Below are 21922 nucleotides of genomic sequence, written 5' to 3'. Positions count from 1 at the left end.
TTAACCGTGACCGCATAAAATAGGAGGGCATGGAAGGGCACCACAACTAGGAGGGCAGACAATCCTTGTCCTATTTTTATGAGTCTGCTCTTATTGATCTGGTCCTTATTGAGATTTTTCTGGTTCTGCAGCAGCAGCAGAGCTGGGCCTTATTTAGTACAAAAAAAAATTAAAGAAAAATAAACGAAACGGGTCGTTTCGTATATGTTAAAAAAAAAAGTATGTATAGTGGGGACCGCTTGTCCCCACGGTCCACCCCCATTCCATCTCCATTTCATTTTTATTTGCCTTTGTCAATCAGAGAGCAGTGTGGTGTTGCTCTGTCCCCAAATTCCCAGCAGCTTGAAAAGGAACGGAACAGGAGCAAACGTGCTTTTCCCAGCCAGTGTAGTGCAACCACATCAACCGTCAGCCACTCTCTAGCCGACATATATATATATATATTTAGGTAAATTTTTTAATTCCTAAATCTATAATCCCTAACCCTAATTAATGATTTAAGACGAATTTTTGTTTAATTGGTATAGAAATATAGAATCCTATGGTATGCACTAATATGGTTATTGGTTATTGATTATTAATATGAATTCTATGATTATTGATTAATGAAATTATGAAATTACAAATTCTATGAATATGGGTACACATTTATTCATATGATTAGTTGAATTAAATGTTTATTTGTTGAATAATTTGTATGCTTATTGGTATTGGTTAATTGAATTGTTGGTTTGATTAGTTATTAGGCATATTAGTATAACATACTCTAGGATTAAGAGTCTAAGAATTTTATTGAGATTTTAATTCTATAAATTCTACAAATTACGTATGAACTTTATATGTTATTCGTATCAATATGACTGACTTTGCAGACTAAAACATCATGGAGAGATTTTTCAAAAAAATATCAGTGCCGCCATCCCCAATTATTGAGAAAAATAATGATACTCGGGGACAAGATAGTACCAAATTTATTTTATCAAATCTTCCATTAGATCTTGGTAAGCGAATTCGAATTTTGGATTACAATCCTAATATTCGAGATCAAGTACGAATAGCGTATGTGCTAGCTGGTCCTCGACAACCTAAAACCTATAATTTTCCTTACAAGAAATATGGAGACACGCAAAGATGATTCAACCCTACATGGTTTGATGATCTTCCTACTTGGTTGGAATATAATGTAGAAAAAGATGCATATGACTGATGATGTATCTACTGTTGCTGCATATGGAGTCTACTACCAAGGTGACCCCTAGGGTAAATCTCTAGGGTAAGACTCATTGTAATCTTTAGGGTAAGGTATGTAAATCACCTTTTCCTTGATTTAAGGGAGAAGACTGATTGGAGTAATGTCTTTGTGTAATGTTTAGATTAGGCAGGCAACACGCCTTCTTCTTTCTTGTCGGCTGCTTGCTTGCTGCATCCATCCTTCCCATCTATTTTCCCTCTCTCTTCTCATATATACCCGGACTCACTCTTGTACAAATATACATTGAAACTTTAAACCAGAAAAGCTACAACTTTGTTGTTTGAGGAAGCCCCCATTCACACAAATCTTTGGCTTCGTCCCTGTTGGTGGTAAGTCACGGTTATCCATTCTTTCGAGGGTCGAGAAAACTCACAAAGTCATTTCAACCTTTTCCTGGCCACAAATCTAGCTTCCACACTAGCAGCAAGTTTCGAATCCGAGACCTCCAGTATTTAGTTTTAAGAAAGCCTCGTAATCCGTCATTTACCATTGCATCACCAGCTCGTGGTTAAGGACAGCATATGATTGGAATGTGGAACAAGTGCGTGCCAGTGCCAGAGGAACCCTATTCCCAAACCAGAAACCAGAAAATGACCATTCTATTCTCATCGTGAGAAAAAGATAAGACGCTTTGATCATGAGGAACCTCTAAACTGTTTTAGATCTAACTGCGGAATTCAACACGCACTGTTCACGAAAACTTCAAGCACGAGTCTCTTCTTCGGTCGGTCTACAAGCCAACTATGCGCAAGGTTATGCGTCCATCAAATAATACGGCACTAGCGCGACACTTGGGGCGAATTTGAATACATTACAATTTACAAGCATGCGTGCTCAACCATTTTAAACAATTGCATCACCCAAGTACAACAACATCAAACATTTTACCAATTTATTTATCTACCTTTTGCAAAAGTATAATTTAGAAACTACATATGAAAAAAGGAACAAGGGGGATAAGGCTCCTTAGAAAATTAAATAGCGTCAAACAAACACAAAGAACTATGAAAACTCTAAAACTCACAAATAGAACAAGAAACTCAATATTCCGCATACAAGACAAGTTCCTTCATGAGTCTTTGGGTTCCATGGCAGCTATTTCTCTCACTACTTGAGCCTTGTCTGCCTCAAATTGTTCATCCTCTGCAACAAAACATTTGAAAAAATGTAACCAAAGTGCCAAACTACTAACAACAAACTCTGAATAAAAACTTGCACCTACCTTTATCTATCTTAAAATCAGCAAACAGGCGTAAAAGCTTGCTTCTATTGGCAACAAGTATGCTCACAATGTCGGCGGGTTTATTTTGATTAGCAGCAAACAACTGCAAAAACTAAAACATATTAACGAGAACTAAAGAGTAACCCTGAACAATAACAAATCAAAATGGTAATCAAACCTTGAAAACATGAAATGCTTCAATCTGAATGCTCTTGCTTGATTCCTACAGATAGAAACCCCAAAATTATGCATGTAAGAAATAGGTATACCAAATGCAACGCAAATTGTAATTTCAAAGGCTTGCACTAATACATATTGTGCATGTAAGAAATAGGTATACCAAATGCAAAGCAAATGGTAATTTCAAAGGCTTGCACTAAAACTTATTATGCATGTAAGAGTATATCATACTATTCAATGCCTGGAACAAGAGGGGAGGGGGAAGGTTCATGGAAATTAGCAATAATCAATACAGGAGGTATATCATACTCTGAGAAGATTCATAAGGATCCTCAAGTTGTCCCTTGAGCTCACGTATCGAGTCATCACAGCTGAGTTTGACCGATCCAACAAAATATCTCCTAACAACTGTAATTAATAAACAAGCATCTTCAGCAAACATCATAAGAGCATCTCAGCAACGTCACAAGAAGCATGTAGCCTATTTCAAAAATGTGATGAAACAAGAGAATACAAGGTACTTCAACAAGCACATCAAGGTCATGCAATATACTATTTAAGAGAGCTATTTGTTCAACAAGCACATCAAGGTCATGCAATATACTATTTAAGAGAGCTATTTGTGGTCAAATATTCATCATACCTTGACAGCTTGTCGTCTGGTAATATAATTGGAGGATTCCAGTAGCTTCGAGTTATACTCCGCAAAAAACTGTCATAAAAATAGAAATATCATGTTTCTTATTGCCCACATGCATGTGTTCCATGCGGATGAAAGGAGATACATGAAAAAAAACATCTGTACATAGAAAGTAACCCTTACCCAATCATAGTTCTTGGAAAGAAAATCCGCTACAGTAGATTTGTGCCTCGTCAAGAGTTCCTACAGAGAGATGTTCCAAAAATCAGAATGATTATAGTACAACTGCAGCTAGACAAGTACGTGAGTTGAATAAATGGCTTTAAGAACAAGAAATATTGATAATGAAAAAGAAATTTAAAAAATTGCTCTATATAGATCAGCAAACCACATTAAATCTGTATCAGGCTTTGAGGTTTCAGATAAGAACATTGTTGACCATAATTGCACTATTGGAAAAATCTACTATTATACAGGGAAGCAGATAGTGTATTCAATATTCCCACATGCATGAAGGTCAAAGCATTATTGGCTAAACAATAAATGAATCATGAATCATTTTGAGTGTTTAGTTTATCCAAAGGCATGCAACAATGTTCATTAAACTCTAAAAGTGTTGATTTTTATGAAAACAAACACATGACTATACTGTGAGACTAACTCAACCTTAAAAGTTGCAGCAGCATCTGCAGCAATATCAAAATTGGGGAGCTGTATATAATCAAAAAACTTCTTCATGTGTTGTGATTCCAAAACATATCTGCACAAAAAAAAAAAAAAAAAACAGATTAGTTACGTAAGAGAAAAGATAGCTGATATACAACTGGGGTGAACAAAAGCTATGAGTTTTAGCCAATAAATGATACAAATGATAAACAACCTCATATCCCACTTCTTAATAACATCTTTCACATGGTCAAATTGAAATTTACCAAATGAGCCAGGTTCAATTTGCTCACCTTGCAACACTTTGGTGACGTATGCACTCCCTCAACATTGCACCATAATGTAGAGCCATGTCAGTGTTTCCATACCTACAAAATGTGGACTTTAACAATGAGATGCCTAATAATATAATCAAATATAAGAAGATATACTTTTCGAAACACCCCACCTCCCACCCTTTTTCATATAATTCAAGAATACAAATTTTGAAAAAAAGAACAGAGATCAAGACCAAAGTATTAAAGACTTTAATGAATCAGCGTGTTTGGGAAAACGTTCAAAGCATCATTGCACATTGACGTGAACCAAACATACTAGACATATGCTATCAATAAAGAGTGTCCGAACCAAAAAGGAACACTGCAACATAATAACACTAAGTGTCCAAGGTACTTGGCAATAGTGGCTTACCCTTGGATCAAAATATCCATCAAATCAATGTTGGCTTCCAAGTAATCACATGCAATCAGCTTAGACTGAACTTGTTGCCTCTGCAAGTTTGCAACCACTTGAGTGGCATCTTTCCGAGCCTGCACAATGTAAACCGAGAATGGAGAACATGAAATTCAACATAAGGATTCAACAAAAGGCAGACAAAACAATATAAAGTGAAAGAACAAAGGCATTGAAAGCTTGCCTCCAAGTTCAATTTCGGAAGACATGTAATAAGAAGTCGAAGTGTGTTCTCCTTAAAAAACTCCTGAGTCAACTGCGCACATGCTTCTGCGACGGGTTCAGACTCGCTATTTCCATAGAGAATCGACTTCAGCTCCCTGATGTTTTTACAGAGCTCTGACATCTGCTCATTCACAAAACCCCAACACAAATAAACCTCGATGCGCAAGACATACAAACACAAAACACTATCGAAGAAGAAGTAACTAGAATGAACGATCACAATTTGCATTTGAAAAAAACTAATTTAACGATTTCAGAATTCAAAATCGCCAATTTCAATGAAATCCGTATGAACAAAAAACTTCAAAAATATAAACTTTGATCTTGAACCGATCCCAATCAACTTTGCCCATCGAAAACACCACCGATCCCAATTTTCTCAATGTTTTCAGATAACAGAATATAGAAGCAAGGAAGAATCTGATCAAAATTTCAATCGCATCGAATTGAATCGATTTTGATTGACAGAAACAATAACGGAAGGAAAATAGGTACTTTTTCCTCGCGTTTGCTTTCACGAGAATCGGGAGCGCGCTGAGCATAGACGAGGAGATCTCGGGTCTGCCGAACTATGTCGGCGGGGGTTCTGGGCTTGGACTTGAACAGCCCCTTCATCTTGTTGCTGTTGGCGCTTTGGCTGCGACGGGGCAGTTTATCCTGCTGATGGTGGTTTTGCTGTCGATGCCGCTGCGGCGGCTGCAGTGGTGGCTGAGCAGAGAGCCTCGGGTCCGTCAGAAGAAGGCTGGAGGAGGCTCTCCGCTGCTCCCCACCTTGGTTAGATATACAGATTCCAATTTTTGTTTGTGTCCGTCGAGGAGTTTAGGTTAGTTCTGACGGTTCCTTAATTGTGTTTTTCCTTTTCCCCAAATTACTCCCAACCCAATTTAGCCTCACCGTCACACCCGATCAATCCACTAATTCTCTTTTATTAGTGGGGAATACATAATTAAAATTTGTAAATTTATAATTAATTTCTGTTAAAATCATTTAGTTTGTTTTTAAGAAGATTGAAAATAATAATGTCAAAATTTATCCTGGGGATTGGGTAAATCCTTATCCACCGACGGTTGGTCGTTACTCTATGGAATCTGGATAAACAGATTGGCAGAGAGGCGCTTTGGTGCGGGCATCTTCACGGAAAAGGACAAAAGCATAATTTCTCTAATTTTTATAGGGTGCATGAAACAAGATGGAAAATCTTAGGTCCATATCTAGTTATATTAAAGTTCCTTATTATTAAAGGGAACAAGGATCATCTCTGAATTTCTTCTTTCTAATCCATCAAATCAAGAAATTCGTGCCGTTAAAATTTGATCCAACGGTTACAAACAAGGGTCCACTTTAAAAGTTATAATAACTTCAGCCGTTTGATCAAATTTCAACGGCACGGATTCCCTGATTTGGTGGATTATGAGAAAGAGATCCGGAGATGATCACTTTCCATATTAAAGTTGGTTTGAAAGTACTTTTAAAATGACAGAAAACTTTTTTTTGTGAAATTGATTTTGAATTCCATAAGTGCTTTTTGAAAGAAGCATTAGATATGTGTTTCTTGTAAAAAGCATTTCAAGTGTTTTTCTATGATCCCCTAAAATTTTTACTAAAAAATTGGTTTGAAAAATATTTTCACCAAAAAAATCTTTAGAAATTTTAAAAACCACTTACAAACGAACCCTTAGATATCCTCCTTTCATTTCTATCATTGATTTGTTGGAGGGATTATATATATATATATATATATATATATATATATATATATATATATATTGTCAATTTGATGAAGGTATACAATATGAGATGCTAAGGAATGTGAGGTTGGTGTTAGAGCGATAAGGTAAATGTTCCCAAAACAAAAATGTAAGGACATATAAAATAACCATTTATGAAATCATCAATTTCACGTCTTTTTTTCTTCAGACAAAGGTAAATTCATTATCAAACCAGCAAATTACAGAGGCCAAATTACAACATTAAGCTCAAAATATAGAGATGGACCCCCAAATCAAACTAAAATAGAGCTCAAAACAAAATATCACCGCTGAAATACTGAACACAAAAGAAGAGGCAGAAGGCTCGACGTGAGATTTGTAGAGGATGGTTTACAAGACTAGAAACATATTATGAAATCATCCAATTTCTTTTACCTACTAACTTCATGAAAGACCAATAACTCCTTTATCGAATGTTCCACATTATCCCACACAATAGTCACATAATTTGATGTGAGGGTAGGCGACTCCTCATCTCTGACCGCAATGGGAAGCCAATAGTGAATGTTAAGGGCATCGATAAACTTCATCTGATCCTAAAAGACGTTATGAAATGCCAACTTTTTCATCTCTATTTTGTTGTACTCGTTGACAGCAAACTCTGCGATCTCTTTCACATATGCGTCGCTGATGTTCTTGATCGGCTGTCAATCACCGCCTTGGGCTGTGACCAAGGGAGGAAAGAGGAGGCAAAAGATCAGTGTTGAAATTGCCAGATACTATATAATCAGGTCATTTGTTGGAATGAATAGACGCATTAAGAGTGCAATAGAATTTATAGTGGATTTTGTTCTCTAATTTTATGGTGATGTTATTATGGCTTTAAAACACTTTCCTTTCTAATGATCCATTTCCGCTTTTATCTGGATTGAGGCGATTATAATAGTTCCAAAATTGTTTTTCCTATTTAATTAATTGCTAAACATGAATCTATTTCCTATGTTTGGGTTCTACCTACGAATGTTATATAAGTTTAAAAGTAATGCTAGGAAAATCACATATATTTTAAAATTACATTTTGAAAGTTGACTTGCTAAGACCACATATTTGAAATATGTGGGTAAACAATGTTCCTATATTTTGTAGATTCTCAATTTAAATTTATACAAATAATATTCTTATACGTGGTAGGTAAATTGTTTTTTATGTATTACTAAACTTTTTATTATTGTTGTTGTATATGAGTAAATAATTGACAATAGTAATTTGACAATATATATCAAGACATCAATTCTCATATTTTTTTATTACTATGGATTGAATTTGTAGTTAACAAACAAGTAATTAGGGGCATTAAGACATCCAAAAAATTACAAAATGTGTGAAAGCAAATTTAATTAAAGAATTTGCTTGGGTTGGGTTAAATCTTCAACACTCATTTTGTGTGTGTGGTCTCCATAATAATTTTAGAACCCAATTCAACAAGAATACATATATAACAAAGCCAAAAAGAATCAAGAGAATTAAGAATTGAAGATCAATTATTCCCTCGATTTATTTATTATAATGAAGGATGATAAACTTCAAGCAAACTAGAGTCCAGAGTACATGATTGCATAAACACAACCTTTAAAATATAAAACGATCATATTATCCGAAACCTAGTTAGGCTTTGACAATCGATGAAATGATATCAACTGCTTAAAATGCTCCCAAGCCTTCTCCCACACAACACCCTCGTAATCCGCGGGAGTGGCAACATCGGGATCAGCCACGGACTTGTTCTTAGCGGAAATGACAAGCCGGTAGTTGATGCCCGCCACCACCTGGCTGTCGCCCCGGACGACTCTCTCAAACGCCAACTTGTTCTGGCCTTGGGCTTGCTTGTTGTACTCCGACACCGCAAACTCTGCAATCTCTTTCACATGGGGGTCGCTGATGTTCTTTATGGGCGCCCAACCGCCGGTTATAAGGCCCCGTCGGTCCGCGGCAGCGGCCACCAGAGGAAGGAGGACGAGGGCGAGGATGAGGAGGCAGTGAGGGCGCATCGTGACCGTTGCTTTCTTTAATTTGTTGAAGTTTCTTTGACTGGCTCCACTCCACGAATGACAAGTGATGACTGATGAGCTGCAATGGGGGATGGCAAGATAATAGAGGTTTTGGATGTGCATAACGGGCAGGAAGGTAAAGGGTTTGGCATATATGGAAGGTTAGGTATTGACTTGTGCTATCCTGGATATTACTGTCCATATTGGGTCGTGCAGGGATTTCTTTCGCCATTGCTTTCTTGATATATTTACGGCATGGTCTAATTACTAATTTGTTTTGATATTTTTCTTCATTTGTGACTCTTTATTTTTTTTAGGAATAACCGACAGATTGATTGCAATCACAATTACAAAGCATCCTGGATGAGACCAATAATCAGAATGATGTTAGGAGGCCTGAATCATTAGCAATACATAATGCATACTTTGCTCATCTATGGCCACGATGAGCTTCCAACCGCCGACAAGGGTTGTGATACGGGCGGCAGCCAGAGGAAGAATGACGACGACGAGAACGAGAAGGCACTTTGGGCGCATCGTGGCCGTCGATTAAAATTTTTCTTGACTGACAACATACAGTCCACAAGTGACAAGTGATGGGCATGCTGCGACGGAGGATGGCAGGGTTGGATGTATCGACGCTGTTGGGTAAAGGATTTGTCTGCATGCTCATAGAAAGGAATCATTTTTGGCTGTGTATGCATTACATGTATGGGAAAAACAAGCTTGTTTTTCCTTGTTTTTCATTTACATAAAATTAGGATATAATTAATTGTTTGGATTAGCAGCAGAAACCGAGCTGGTTTGGTTTGAACTAAGAGAGCCATATTATTCGAGGATATCCATCTTATGTAATCTTGGCATGATACGTGACATTGTTTCTTTCGATCAGGTTGAGATTTTATTAAGGCCCAAATAAATGTACTATATTCTCTGTTTTGTACATAATCATATTTCTCATCAATGAATGTCATATGCTTTACTTAAAAAATAATAATTTAGAGGATTAGTCGACATAATTGTGACATGTTTACTTGAAATCGGAAAAATCATGAATTGGGGAGTCGGTAACTTGAATAATTTCATTCCCTATGGATCTTACTCCTGCTCTTAGCTAGTTGATCTAATTTCTAATTATTTTAATATTAGATTTCCAATTTTAGTGTGGAATTTACATTTGCTGCTGACACACCCCGATCCTAGAATCAAGGCGTGCTGGCCGTCACGTGAGCGTGACGTAGCCAAAAGTGCGACACGGAAGTAAGATATAACAGAAATATGAAGGAATTTAAACCAACCACTAGCAGAATAACCTACTAGCATACAAGAGAGAGTTATAGAGTAAAACACACGAATTCAGAGCATAGGTATCAAATGCAGTCAAGTAGGACTATAATTAAAAGTGCAACAGCCGCAGGTGAGTCCTACATGTAGTACGTCTGTCAGAATGCCGAAAAAGACCTCGAGAGCCACCAACTGCTAACTAGAACCTGGAGGGGCGCAAACCAAAGATTTTCCAAAAACATTTCATTTAAAACGTTTCTAACCCCTCACCGTAAAACCTGTATACTTTCCCAGAAAAATAGTATATAAACGTATATATACATATATCATCAAAACTCCGCTCACCATCTATCAACATAACATCTCAGAAAGAATATGCCATGCCATGCCAAAATATAATATGAATGCATCAATATAACTCAGGTGAAATAATAAATCAACCGGAGACCCTACAGTGGTCCTGTACGGCTGATTCTATAGCTCACTATCCCATCCATCCGGAGTCACCAACTGTGACCTGTACGGCCCTGCCGGAGTCACCAACTGTGACCTGTACAGCACTACACTGCACATAAGTCGGAACTACCTATAGTAGTCTGTACGACTAAGATGGTGAAATAATACGCTCTAGTGCTTCTCTCATCAATCATATGTGCACATAATCTAAGGTCATCTACCAGTCGGAACCCCTCTAATGGTCTGTACGACTGGCATGTCGAAACCACCTCTAGTGGTCTGTACGACATCCACCTACTTGGATCCAAGGCGAGCATGCAGTGTGGTGAATAATATAAGCACTAACACCTAGGGTGCAGGTTATGAGCTTCCAACATAATTCACATCATCATTCATTCGTATAAACCATATAAACTCACCTGATACTCACCTGTGCGTCCACAGTGTCAATTCACATATATATGCATCAATTATCAGTTCAAACATCTCAACAATTGCATGCGTGGCATTTAAAAAAATATTTTCATATAATTGCATTTTCTGGGAAAACAGTAGTATATAGGTAATACGAAAACAAAACTGCCCACTCACTGGTAAGTCGATGGGTCGTAACCCCCGTGACGTCCCTGGATGCGCTCGTCCTTGGGATAGGTGTCACCTATATGCGAAACAACTATAAAAACGTTAATTTAAACACATAACCAACAATTCAAAATAACTTCTCATACGGTGCTCAGTTTGGGTATATGAATATAACACATCGACCTACTCGACATTACGGACGTCGAGAAATTTTTAGAAAAATTTTTAGGCTTGCCACGCGCCCTCACGCGCCGTGGGTGGCACGGGCCTACGCGCCCCCACGCGCATCATCTTCCTCAGCCAGTCGCCGGACTGGTTTTTCCGGTGGCCGGACTCTGGCGAGTTTTAAAAATGTTTGTTCTCCTTCGTTTCTCAACCGATTTCTTCGAATTTTATATCAATTTGAAGCCCTCAACATGTAGAATCACGATGGACTAGTTTCAAGGTCTAAAATTCAATAGATTTTACCTGGGGAAGCACGATAGTTCGGAAATTTTGAGAACCTCCGTTCTCGGTCCTCCGACGTCCAAATATCACCAACGAAGTACCCCGATGCTCGTGAGGATGTCCTTAAGCTCACTGTGAGCTTGAAATTCCCTGAAATGCAAGATTTCATGTGTGCATGAACAGTGCACATTTTTCGGGGTTAGGGTTTCATGACGATTTCGAGGGTTTCACTTCCTAAAACTAGTACCAATCAACTCAGAACATCAAGATGGTGAAGAATCATACCTTATTTGCTTCGATCCACGAAGTTTTGGAGGGTTTTGGTGTTGTCCGTACGATCGAGGGTGAGAGAGAGTGAGAAAGTCGTGAGGGAGGAGAGAGAGAGACACGGGGAAGAGGGGGAAGGAAAGGTGAGTCCGTGAGTGAGGGTGTGGTCCAACCAAAACAATCCCACTTCAATCCCTAACCACACAAATTTACAACTCAATTTTCTCCAAAAGTTTAGGGATGATAATTAGTCCATAAAATATATACATATGTCAAACACGTACCTTAATACCCATCAAGGGTATTTTCGTCATTTCACGCTCCCGATAAAAAAATTTCGGGACGGGCTGTGACAGCTGCAGTAAACGCAAGAATGGCAAAAATAAGAAATTACAATTTTCATTCATACTAACATATGGGCACACACAAAGTGTGTGAGAAAATTTTTTATTTTTATTTTTGTTTTTGAAATAGAAGGAAAGAGGAAGAGAGTGATAGAGAATGTGGGAGTGAGATTTTTTTTTTCTCTTTAATTAGAGATGTGTTATGATTATATGTAGGTGAGACTTTAAAAAAAACAGCAAAATTTAGTTGTGTGAAATTACATTTCTGTCCATATGTCTTATTTATGTTATGTTTTAATTAGAAGGTTAAACTAGTAATTTCATAAGATTTTGGTTGACAATGAGTGTTTTATTAATTAATAGAGATAATATATAACTAATATTTTCTTTTTCAAATGAAGACTGAATTAAGAACCCAAAAAAAATCTAGAAAAATAAGGATTGAAGATCAACCATTCAAATTGCTCTAATTATTGATACCCTTATAATAATATATAAAGGGTGATAAACTTCAAGCAATCTTTAAAACTAGTTAGTTTTTTTTACGAACGATGAAAGTAGAGCAATTCCTTGTAATGCTCCCAAGCCCTGTCATAGACGAAGACCTCATAATTATTTGCGGCGGCGGTGCCGACAACCCTGGTGGGATTTGCCACCGACGACTCATTTTTGGCCGAAATGACAAGCTTATAGTTCGTGCACGCAACGAGTTGCGTCTCACCCCGGAACACAGCGAACTCTGCGGCCTCTCGCACCTCGGGGTCGCTGACGTCCTCAATGGGTTTCCAACCGCCGATCTGGACTGTGCTGGTGGCGGCGGCCAGAGGAAGGATGAGGGCAACAAGGAGGAGGAGGCACTGAGGGCGCATGGTGACCGTTGATTTAACTTCTCTTTGACTGACTGACACAGTTGCAATCCACAAGTGATAAGTGATGGCATGGCATGCATGCAATGGAGGAGGGCAGTTTGGAATATATACCTTTGTTAGGTGGAGTATTTTGTCTGTATGCTAGCGGAAACAGAAAACAAATCTAAATAAAAAGTCAAATGATTAGAAATGAATTCCAAACCCGTATTTCACAGTGTATTTTGTGTTTAATTTTTAAAGTGGGTAAATCATAAAATAATGGCCAAAGAAAACTAAATGTATTTGTGAATCTTACTAACTCTTAAAAAGTAGACTTGTGTGGCAAATCCACCGACTAATCCGTTTAAAAAAAGAGATAGAAACAAATTCTCCTTTCCATTTTTTTAATAGGAAGCTTTAACGAAAAATTTTAGTACTGTTCATTTTAACAAAAGATCATATTTTTACATTAAAAAATCAATCATGATACAATTTATTTTATTCTTTATTTTTTTTATCATTAAAACTTAAAATTTTCAAGATTTTTTCATTAATTTTTCTTTTTTAATATGCAATCCGTGAGTGTATGAGACATTTTATTCCCGTGACTCTAAATTAAGAGTCAATCGCTTTCATGGCCTACGTGTCTATTGCTTAAAAATTTAAGCCAAAAGTCACGATTCTGTAGTGTTCAGTGTGAATCAAAGTCATCGATATTAGTTTTGTGTTATTATTTTGTCATTTATTTTCCTAACAAGTTTTCTACAACAACAAAAACTGGAAACACTAAACATCTTTTATCACTTTGACCGAAAAAACAAAACATCTTTTATCACAATATATCAACGAACTATAAATATATAAATAATCGAATTAAATTACATCAATAATATAACAAAAAAGATTACTCTTACCACATTTTTCATATCACATTTTGTATACTCTTTTTAATAAAGATAAGACTCATATGTGTCGGTGAGTCCTATCTATATCATAAATAGGATACAAATATGATAAAAAAATGTGGTGAATGTAGCATTACTCATAATATAAATAACACATTGACGATGATTATGTTATCCAAAATTGTGTCTACAATAATATAATCCTTGTCAGCAATGGTGTAGCCATGTTAAGTGTGACAGCTCGTCCCTAATTTTAAGAATTTTTAAAGTTTTAATAAAGGATTTTACAAAAATGCTCTTTGAGGTACGTGCATTATTCGAGGTTAATCGTCATGTCGTGCCATCTAAGATTTGTTTTCTTGACATATCCTCGTAGTACTCGTCGATACGGACGCGTGGGCGTAGACGGTTCGTTATTTGAAGTTATAACGAAAAAGATTTTAAAGTTTGAAGTTTGGACATTTTATAAATTTTATTATTAAAATTTGGACGGCCCAGATTTAATGAAGAATGAAATGGATGGTTGGGATGAGAGAAAGGTTTTGTGTGTGTGTGTGCGTAAGAAGAAGAAGAAGAAGAGTGAGGATTGGGCAGTCGGGGGGAAGAGAAGAAAGAAAAAAAATTGGGATTGGGCAAAACTGCCCAATCTGAAAGAAGAAGGAGGGGACGAATCAGGAGAAGAGAGAAGGGGAGGATGGCCAATCGGAACAGAGGAAAGGAGGAAAGGAGAGAGGGCGAGAAGCGGAGGATAGAAGATTAGAAACGGGTTTTCCCCCAACCCGTTTACCCGCGACACCCACACCCAAATTCCGACGTTTTTCACCGGATTTCTCACAAATTGGATCAAGTTACCACTCCCAATCAACACCTAGGCCTTCCCTCTTCATGTTTCACCCCAAAAATCATGAAATTGCGTGGTGATTTCGCGAAGAACACCCACACGGGTGCCGCGAACTTTTTGTTCAAATTCTTCAAATCTTGAAATGTTTTCTTTCAATTACTAACACTATTAATATTCCCTTAGGACCTGGAACAAATCCCAAGCTTTGATTTGGACGGTGGAGTTGATTTGAAGGTCGAATTGGAACTCACCCAATTCTAGGGTCCGCAAGGAATTTGATGAATTTGAAGTGTTTCCAGGCCAAATTGGCCTTGGCTTCAGGTATGAAAGTTGCTCTACTCATTGAGATCTTCAATTCTGTATTTTTTGAGAATTTTTGAAAATAGTTGGATTTTCCGGCGTGCCGGGATGGCCGACCGCCACCCGCGGCGGCCCGTGGCCAATGGGCCGCCAATGTCATTCTTAGCATGTGTTTAAGGTTCTAGGTTCAGTTTTAATACTTGATGGACTTAAATTGAGTAATCGAACCTAAGTTCGTTTCGATTCGTGGTTAGGTGAAAATATGAATTGACGATCCGACCGTTGGATCGTCACCAAACTTTGATACGTTGTAATACGTAATATTTGAGGATTATAGGAACTTACGGATTGGGAATCCGATATACGGATCTTCCGGAATTGGAGTTGTAAGTTCATAAAATGGAATGTTAACTGTCACTTGGTTTTGGAAATTGACGGAGATCCGACCGTTGGATGGTAATGAAATTTTAGGATGGTATCCTAGAGGTATATTATGGACCTCTGGAAACTATGGATTTGAAATCTGAGTTGCAGATCTTCCGGATCGAACTACGTAGTGACGTGTTTTATATAAGTTATATTCTATCGATATGATTTCTGAGGATGGATTTGATTATTGTTCTAGGCGGCGATCGTCATGACGCCTTGATGTGTTGTGCTAGGGAGTTGTAGGGCGAACTCCAGGTGAGTGTGCAGTTTTTGTTTTTCGTATTACCTATATACTACTGTTTTCCCCAGAAAATGTGTTTATATGAAAATATGATTTAAATTGCCATGCATGCAATTGTTGAGATATTTGGTTTGATAATTGATGCATATATATGTGAATTGACGCGGTGGATGCACAGGTGAGTTTTTATATTATTCAGATGATTTATTTATGTGAATGACATTGAAAGCTCATAACCTGCACCCTAGGTGATAGTGCTTATATTATTCACCACACCGCACGCTCGCCTTGGATCCAAGTAGGTGGATGTCGTACAGACCACTAGAGGTGGTTCCGACATGCCAGCCGTACAGACCATTAGAGGGGTTCCGATTGGTGGGTGACTTTAGATTATGCGCGCAGATGATTGATGAGAGAAGCACTAGAGCGTATTATTTCACCATCTTAGTCGTACGGACTACTATAGGTAGTTCCGACTTATGTGCAGTGTAGTGCCGTACAGGTCACAGTTGGTGACTCCGGCAGGGCCGTACAGGTCATAGTTGGTGACTCCGGCTGGACGGGATATTGAGCTATAGAATCAGCCGTACAGGACCACTGTAGGGTCTCCGGTTGATTTATTATTTCGCCTGATTTATATTGATGCATTCATATTATATTTTGGCAATATGACATGGCATGGCATATTCTTTCTGAAAAGCGTTGAAGGATTGTGATTTGAGCTTTTGATGATATATATATGTTTATATACTATTTTTCTAGGAAAGTATACATATTTTACAGCGAGGGGTTAGAAATGTTTTAAACGAAATGTTTCGAAAAACCTTGTTTTACTGACCCACTTTGTTTTGTGCCCCTCCAGGTTCTAGATAGCAGAGCTTTGGTGGCCACGAGGAATCCAGCGGTGTTCTGACAGAATTCACAAAAGTAGGACTCACCCTCGGGTGTTTCATCTTAGTAATTGTATTTTTGTTTAAAGCTTCCGAACTGTGTAAATGGTTACGTCACTCTCACGTGACGACCAGCATACCCTCATTCGGGACGGGGTGTGTCATTAAGGGCTACCCTGGGCTATAGCCCAGGTAGCTTTCCGTAAAAAATGAAAACTTTAATGTAATTTTTATTGATTTTCGAATGTAGCCTATCATATATTTGGTGACTAATCCTAATTCTCTTGATTTAATCATATAAAATTATATAATACATTTTAAAAATCATCTCTTTTTTTTACATCATTTTTCTCATCGCTTTTTGTACATGTATAAGTTTGGATTTGTTTGAATTTAACAAGTATTTGTTTAATAACGAAAATTTTTGGCTCACCTTGTGAAATTTTCTTAAGCTATAGGATACTATGAAAAATATACTGTTAAGTTTCTTTGTTTATAAAGATTTAAACTTTAAGCTAGCCCACCCAGTAAAAATTTTCTAGTTCCGCCATTGCTCGTCAGTCTCTATATTGGGTAGAAGTGCGGTAATTTTAGGAAGAAAAAATAGCCATATATATTTGCATTATTTAGATTTTCAATAAGATACTTATATGTCAATGGGGTTAGTGAATGGAAGACAATGTCTCTAGAGAGCTTTTTTTTTTTGGATGTGGCCAAGTTTTAACTATCTTTTTTCTCCCGTGACAAGAAATGCAAACTAGTAAATGACAGGTTTCTCAAATCGAATGAATTTCCGGGCAAACTAACAAAGTTATCATATGTAATATAATATGGCTGCAATCAAGATATACACAAAGCTTTCTACCAAACAAGGAATGAACAGAGAAGTAATATCTTGCCCTTTGGTCGCTTTCTTTCCTTTCTTTTTCTCATGTATCTGTACGCTTGCAATGTGACTATATATACACGTGAACCTCCTCTTTGCCAATTACCAAGAGCGAATATTTGTATCATCTTGTTGTCTAAAGTCATTGAACTGCAGGTTCATTTGTCCCAAATACATAAGCTCCTGCAGTGCCAAAAATTATAATGAATACAAATAACATAAGTTTTTTGTTAATAAAGAACGGATGTTATCGATATCCTGAAAATATATCAATGACATGTCCATACTGTTTAGCAACAATGATTTTGACATGTTATCGACGTCATGTAGCAGTAATTTACGCAAATTGGTCAAAAAATAAAGTTACCTAGTGTGGGCATCAGAAGGGAAAGCACAACAGTTCCAGCAATCTTCAGTGGCAATCCAGTCTTAATCATGTCTTGAATTTCAATGTGTCCAGTGGTAAACCCTACAATATTCGAAGGGGTACCGGTCGGAAGCAAGAAAGAAAACTGTGCCCCAATGGCTCCTGGAATCATAAGGAGGAGTGGATGTACATGCATGCTTTTGGCTATTTGAATCAAAAGAGGGACAACAAGAGTGGTGGTGGCATTGTTTGATGTGAACTCAGTGATGGTACTACTTATGAGACACACAGCCGGCGCAATGGCCATATATGGGACAGCCTCCAAGAAATCTAGGGCTTTCGATAAAATGTCTGCAAGGCCGCTAGTTCGGACTCCGTCGGCGATGGCAAAACCAGCACCTAGTAACAATATGATGTTCCATGGTAGCTTCTTGCATTTGTTCCAGTCCATCAACTTCTCTCCCTCTTGCTTTTTGTTTGGAATTATGAACAGCAAAGTTGCCATCATAACCTACATATACATTATACATATTGTCAATTCCAACTTTAATACAATCAAATTATACTTCCCTAAACTCCAAACCCTAATTAATCCAATTTAATTAGGTCGTTTGTTCTTGAATTTTGAAGGGTAAATACTCACACTGACAGTTCCATCACCAGCACGCCCATTGAAGAGAGATCCCCACCCAGGAATATCATCTGTTATGCTCCTTGTCATCCACAAAACTATCAGCATCTGCACAAAATATTCTTGTCATATCTGGATAGTGATTAACACAGACAATTTTTGGTTTACTGAAAAATGGTAAAATATTTAGCTTAAAGTGCAAGCAGCTATAGGAGAAGCGCCAAAATTGCACCGCAAAGTTAAGTATTGGATTGACAACGTACCGAAAACACAGCCAGTACCATCTTCTCAGCAAAAGCCATTGGACCTGTCATATCATCAACACTTAGGAGCTGACATGTAAATAAAATCACGATATATTTACTTATTTGAAATAAGACAGAAAATGAATCAAAATTGAGAATGAATCAAAATTCAAGTAATCTCGAATTAATCTAATTTCTTGTTTTATCACAGGTCATGGTTCTTGGACTGTAATGTGGGACGCACATACATTTTAATTTCGTATGTGTTAGCAAATGCAAGAAAAGAAACCAAAAAAGTTCTAATGTACATTCCCGATAAGTAAACATGCATGTTCAATTAGAAGAAGAAAGACTAATTATGGACTTGTACCTAGCATTTCAAGCTCCCTCTTCAAGTGAGCTTTGTCCAGATAAGCAGAGAGAGCCTGGCCTGAATTCCTTGGGCAATACAAGCAACAAAGTATAACCCACAAAGCCAAGAATATCAACAAGGCCAGAGGGAACCCTAGAAAGAACCAGGTGCTGAAGCTGATGGGCTTCGCCTCTGGAAAATAGCTCTTCCACATCCCAACCAATATCAAGTTCACACCTGTCCCAGTGAGAGTGCTCATCCCTCCTATGGCCGCGGAGTATATCACCCCCAGCACCACCGCCCTGCAGAACTTGCTCTCGGCAACGGACTGGTCCGGACCCACCGGAAAGCGCTGGAGGATCCCAGTGGCCACCGGCATCATTATCACAGCTGCCGCCACGTTGTGCATCCACATGGAGACGAATGCTGTCGTGGCGCATATTCCCAGTAGGAGCAGGGGAGGACTCAGCGGGTCTCCGCAGAAGAGCATGGTTATCTGTGGTGGTCCGCAAACGTGAGTGACTCACACTCACTCAAATAATTGAGGAATATTTTAGTACAATAATTGAGATTCTTAATAATTATCTTATGCCATGATAATGACTAATACTTATTCAATAGAAGCTACGGAATTTAAAGCATGTGCTATGAATTATTTTCATCCAATAACAAATAAATCTATACGGATAACTTAATAAAGTTTTAACGAAATACTTATGGTACTGTTTACTTTTAACAAAAATGACATTTTTACTCTAAAAAGTTACTCATGGTACTATTCACTTACAATACATTTTTGTCATTTTGATTAAAACTCAAAATTTTCAAGCCATTTTCATTAGTTTTCCTAGGTGATGAAAAATTATGGAAGTCAAACTTAAATTTCTCACTTACAAGTAAAAAGATGATAGTGCTAATAAATTTTCAAACATAATTTAAAGTAACACTAAATTAATTTTAATTACAAAAATAAAATTTTAAATAGTAATATAGAGAAAAAAAACACCGTTTTAACTAAGTTGATTAAGCCTGAGTCCGGTTTAGACTTTGGACTAAAATAACAATTTAAGCACAAAGGTAGTACTAAGAGTTTTTTCCTCAGATGAATACTTCATTATATATATAATACAGCTCACACAGCATTATACAATATGTACAACAAGCTTTTAAGTCTCCCCATTTTTGCGAAATATTTGCAGTTTATGTTAGGGTAGTGCTATCTACGTACTTATTTTTTTAACTTTTCACATAACTCTTTCAAAATTTGGTTATTGGATTGAATGAATTGAAGAAGATCATTAATAAAAATTAACAAAAGTGTGTGCGAAATAAAAATGAATGAGTGAATATCATTTTCTTTTATGGTATAGTACACGCAAAGAGAGCGTATTGAGAACATAAACCTCACATTGAGAGTGTTATTCAATTCACTAATAAAAATGTTACTCATATCACATTCTTCATACAATATTTATACCACCTTTTCTAACAGAGGCATAACCCACATGTATTGGATGATCCTACCTTTATCAAAGAGATGATACAAATATAATATGAAAAATGTGATAAATGCAACATTATTCTTAATCTGGGTTAATTATGAATTATGAAATAAAAAAACATAGTAGCTAGAGAAACTCACATTCAAGGCCAATCTTCTGTGGATGTTATAATGCTCAACAGCAAGAGCCAATATAAAGCTTCCAAGAACAAGGGCAATAACATCATCCATGTAAGATTGAGCAACATCATCAGCAGAGGATATTCCAAAGAGAGGGAAGAGAAAGAGTGGGGACATGGAGGTAATTGGCATGGGCACGGCCTCCGTGACCCACCAAGCAAACACCCACACCAGCACCGCCAACATGTTCCGGCTGGCCACCGGGCCATCTAGCTTCACACAGAGGCATATGATGGTGCACAGAAGAGGTCCCAGGAGGACGAAGAAGTTCTTGAGTGTTAGAAGGGATTTCAAGGATGAATGGAAGCTCTGCGACCGTTGGATTTTATCGTGGAGAGGGAGAAGTGGAGTTTTGGGGTCGTCGGAGACTGGATGATGATCCATGTTATTGATGTTGGAATCGATTTAGGAAATGACTTGGTTAGGAAATGGTGCTTTTATACATGCTTTTGTATACAAGCAAGGTTGATTCGCCAGTACAGTGTGCCGGATGCTTTTAAATTTTGAGTTTGTCTTATTTTTTTTATGTATATATTTAAAGGAGTAATTAGGTTTTCATCCTTATTTTTACTACTCTATTGATTAAAACCTTATTACTTTTCAATTTTTGATCAAGGTTCTTTGTATTAATAATATCATTAATTATTTCAATAATAAAATATTTTTTATTTCTAAATATATTCATTTAATATTAAAAATGTTACAATTAGTATATTTATATTTATGGCTAAATTTTTTATCATATATTTTTATTTTTAGTTTGTACCCATTTTTAATTTGCAATCCTTTTTTAATTTGTACCAATTTTCCTTTCAATTTTAATTTGTACCCATATATTAATTTATTTTTGTGCCCATATTTTTTAAAGTTTTATTTGTATTGTACCCATATTTTTTTATTTATTTGTACCCATTTTTATTTTTGCTAAATGTACCCATTTTGAAGAATGTACCCATGTTTTGATACAATAATTTTTTGGTTATTTTTTATGAATGTACCCATGTTTACACACACACACACACAATAGTATATTTATATTTTAATATTTTTAATCCCACAAATTATGGTTTTTTATTTAAAATATCATTACTATAAACAACTATAAATTTTAATTTTTAATTTAAAAAATATAGTAACGTACATAGAAATAAATTATCAATTAATTTTAGGGACTTGGATCAAAAATTGAAAAACAACAAGGTTTCAGTCAAAGATTGTTCATAACTAGGGACCGCATCTAAAGTCTCCCATA

General features: G+C 36.9%; 4 protein-coding genes and 1 long non-coding RNA gene across 5 annotated transcripts; 1 reads left to right on the top strand and 4 right to left on the bottom strand.

The window, feature by feature from the left end:
- Positions 1-2117: 2117 nt before the first annotated feature.
- Positions 2118-6028, bottom strand: LOC126621465 (putative MO25-like protein At5g47540). Its single transcript, XM_050289966.1, has 11 exons — positions 5413-6028; positions 4877-5038; positions 4651-4769; positions 4254-4328; positions 3961-4054; positions 3478-3537; positions 3298-3366; positions 2964-3062; positions 2653-2697; positions 2475-2577; positions 2118-2395 (listed from the first exon to the last, which is right to left on the bottom strand). The coding sequence occupies exons 1-11, from the start codon at positions 5530-5532 to the stop codon at positions 2322-2324; spliced, it is 1020 nt and encodes a 339-aa protein (XP_050145923.1). The 5' UTR covers positions 5533-6028; the 3' UTR covers positions 2118-2321.
- Positions 6029-8156: 2128 nt separating this feature from the next.
- LOC126621467 (cysteine proteinase inhibitor 1-like) lies at positions 8157-8907 on the bottom strand. The gene has a single exon (XM_050289970.1). It carries the CDS (start codon positions 8795-8797, stop codon positions 8288-8290), a length of 510 nt encoding a protein of 169 aa, XP_050145927.1. The 5' UTR covers positions 8798-8907; the 3' UTR covers positions 8157-8287.
- Positions 8908-12481: 3574 nt separating this feature from the next.
- LOC126621468 (cysteine proteinase inhibitor 1-like) lies at positions 12482-13012 on the bottom strand. Its single transcript, XM_050289971.1, has one exon. It carries the CDS (start codon positions 12921-12923, stop codon positions 12597-12599), a length of 327 nt encoding a protein of 108 aa, XP_050145928.1. The 5' UTR covers positions 12924-13012; the 3' UTR covers positions 12482-12596.
- Positions 13013-14427: 1415 nt separating this feature from the next.
- On the top strand, positions 14428-16832 carry LOC126623996 (uncharacterized). Its single transcript, XR_007623956.1, has 3 exons — positions 14428-14969; positions 15574-15632; positions 16481-16832. It is a non-coding gene; the product is annotated as an uncharacterized LOC126623996 (long non-coding RNA).
- Positions 16833-17280: 448 nt separating this feature from the next.
- On the bottom strand, positions 17281-21135 carry LOC126623953 (tonoplast dicarboxylate transporter-like). Its single transcript, XM_050292930.1, has 6 exons — positions 20632-21135; positions 19008-19485; positions 18656-18699; positions 18405-18500; positions 17762-18272; positions 17281-17577 (listed from the first exon to the last, which is right to left on the bottom strand). The coding sequence occupies exons 1-6, from the start codon at positions 21052-21054 to the stop codon at positions 17537-17539; spliced, it is 1593 nt and encodes a 530-aa protein (XP_050148887.1). The 5' UTR covers positions 21055-21135; the 3' UTR covers positions 17281-17536.
- Positions 21136-21922: the final 787 nt, after the last annotated feature.

The sequence above is a fragment of the Malus sylvestris genome, chromosome 5, assembly GCF_916048215.2.
Source record: "Malus sylvestris chromosome 5, drMalSylv7.2, whole genome shotgun sequence".
Lineage (NCBI taxonomy): Eukaryota > Viridiplantae > Streptophyta > Magnoliopsida > Rosales > Rosaceae > Malus > Malus sylvestris.
This window is presented reverse-complemented; position numbering and strand designations above follow the sequence as displayed.

Coding starts and splice junctions, on each gene's coding strand:
- LOC126621465 (XM_050289966.1), bottom strand. CDS start 5,532: ATGAAGGGGCTGTTCAAGTCCAAGCCCAGAACCCCCGCCGACATAGTT. Junction 4,770..4,876: donor TTCCGAAATTGAACTTGGAG/GCAAGCTTTCAA, acceptor TACATTGTGCAG/GCTCGGAAAGATGCCACTCA. Junction 4,329..4,650: donor ATGGATATTTTGATCCAAGG/GTAAGCCACTAT, acceptor CACATTTTGTAG/GTATGGAAACACTGACATGG.
- LOC126621467 (XM_050289970.1), bottom strand. CDS start 8,797: ATGCACATCCAAAACCTCTATTATCTTGCCATCCCCCATTGCAGCTCA.
- LOC126621468 (XM_050289971.1), bottom strand. CDS start 12,923: ATGCGCCCTCAGTGCCTCCTCCTCCTTGTTGCCCTCATCCTTCCTCTG.
- LOC126623953 (XM_050292930.1), bottom strand. CDS start 21,054: ATGGATCATCATCCAGTCTCCGACGACCCCAAAACTCCACTTCTCCCT. Junction 19,486..20,631: donor ACAGAAGATTGGCCTTGAAT/GTGAGTTTCTCT, acceptor GGACCACCACAG/ATAACCATGCTCTTCTGCGG. Junction 18,700..19,007: donor GAGGGAGCTTGAAATGCTAG/GTACAAGTCCAT, acceptor ATGATATGACAG/GTCCAATGGCTTTTGCTGAG.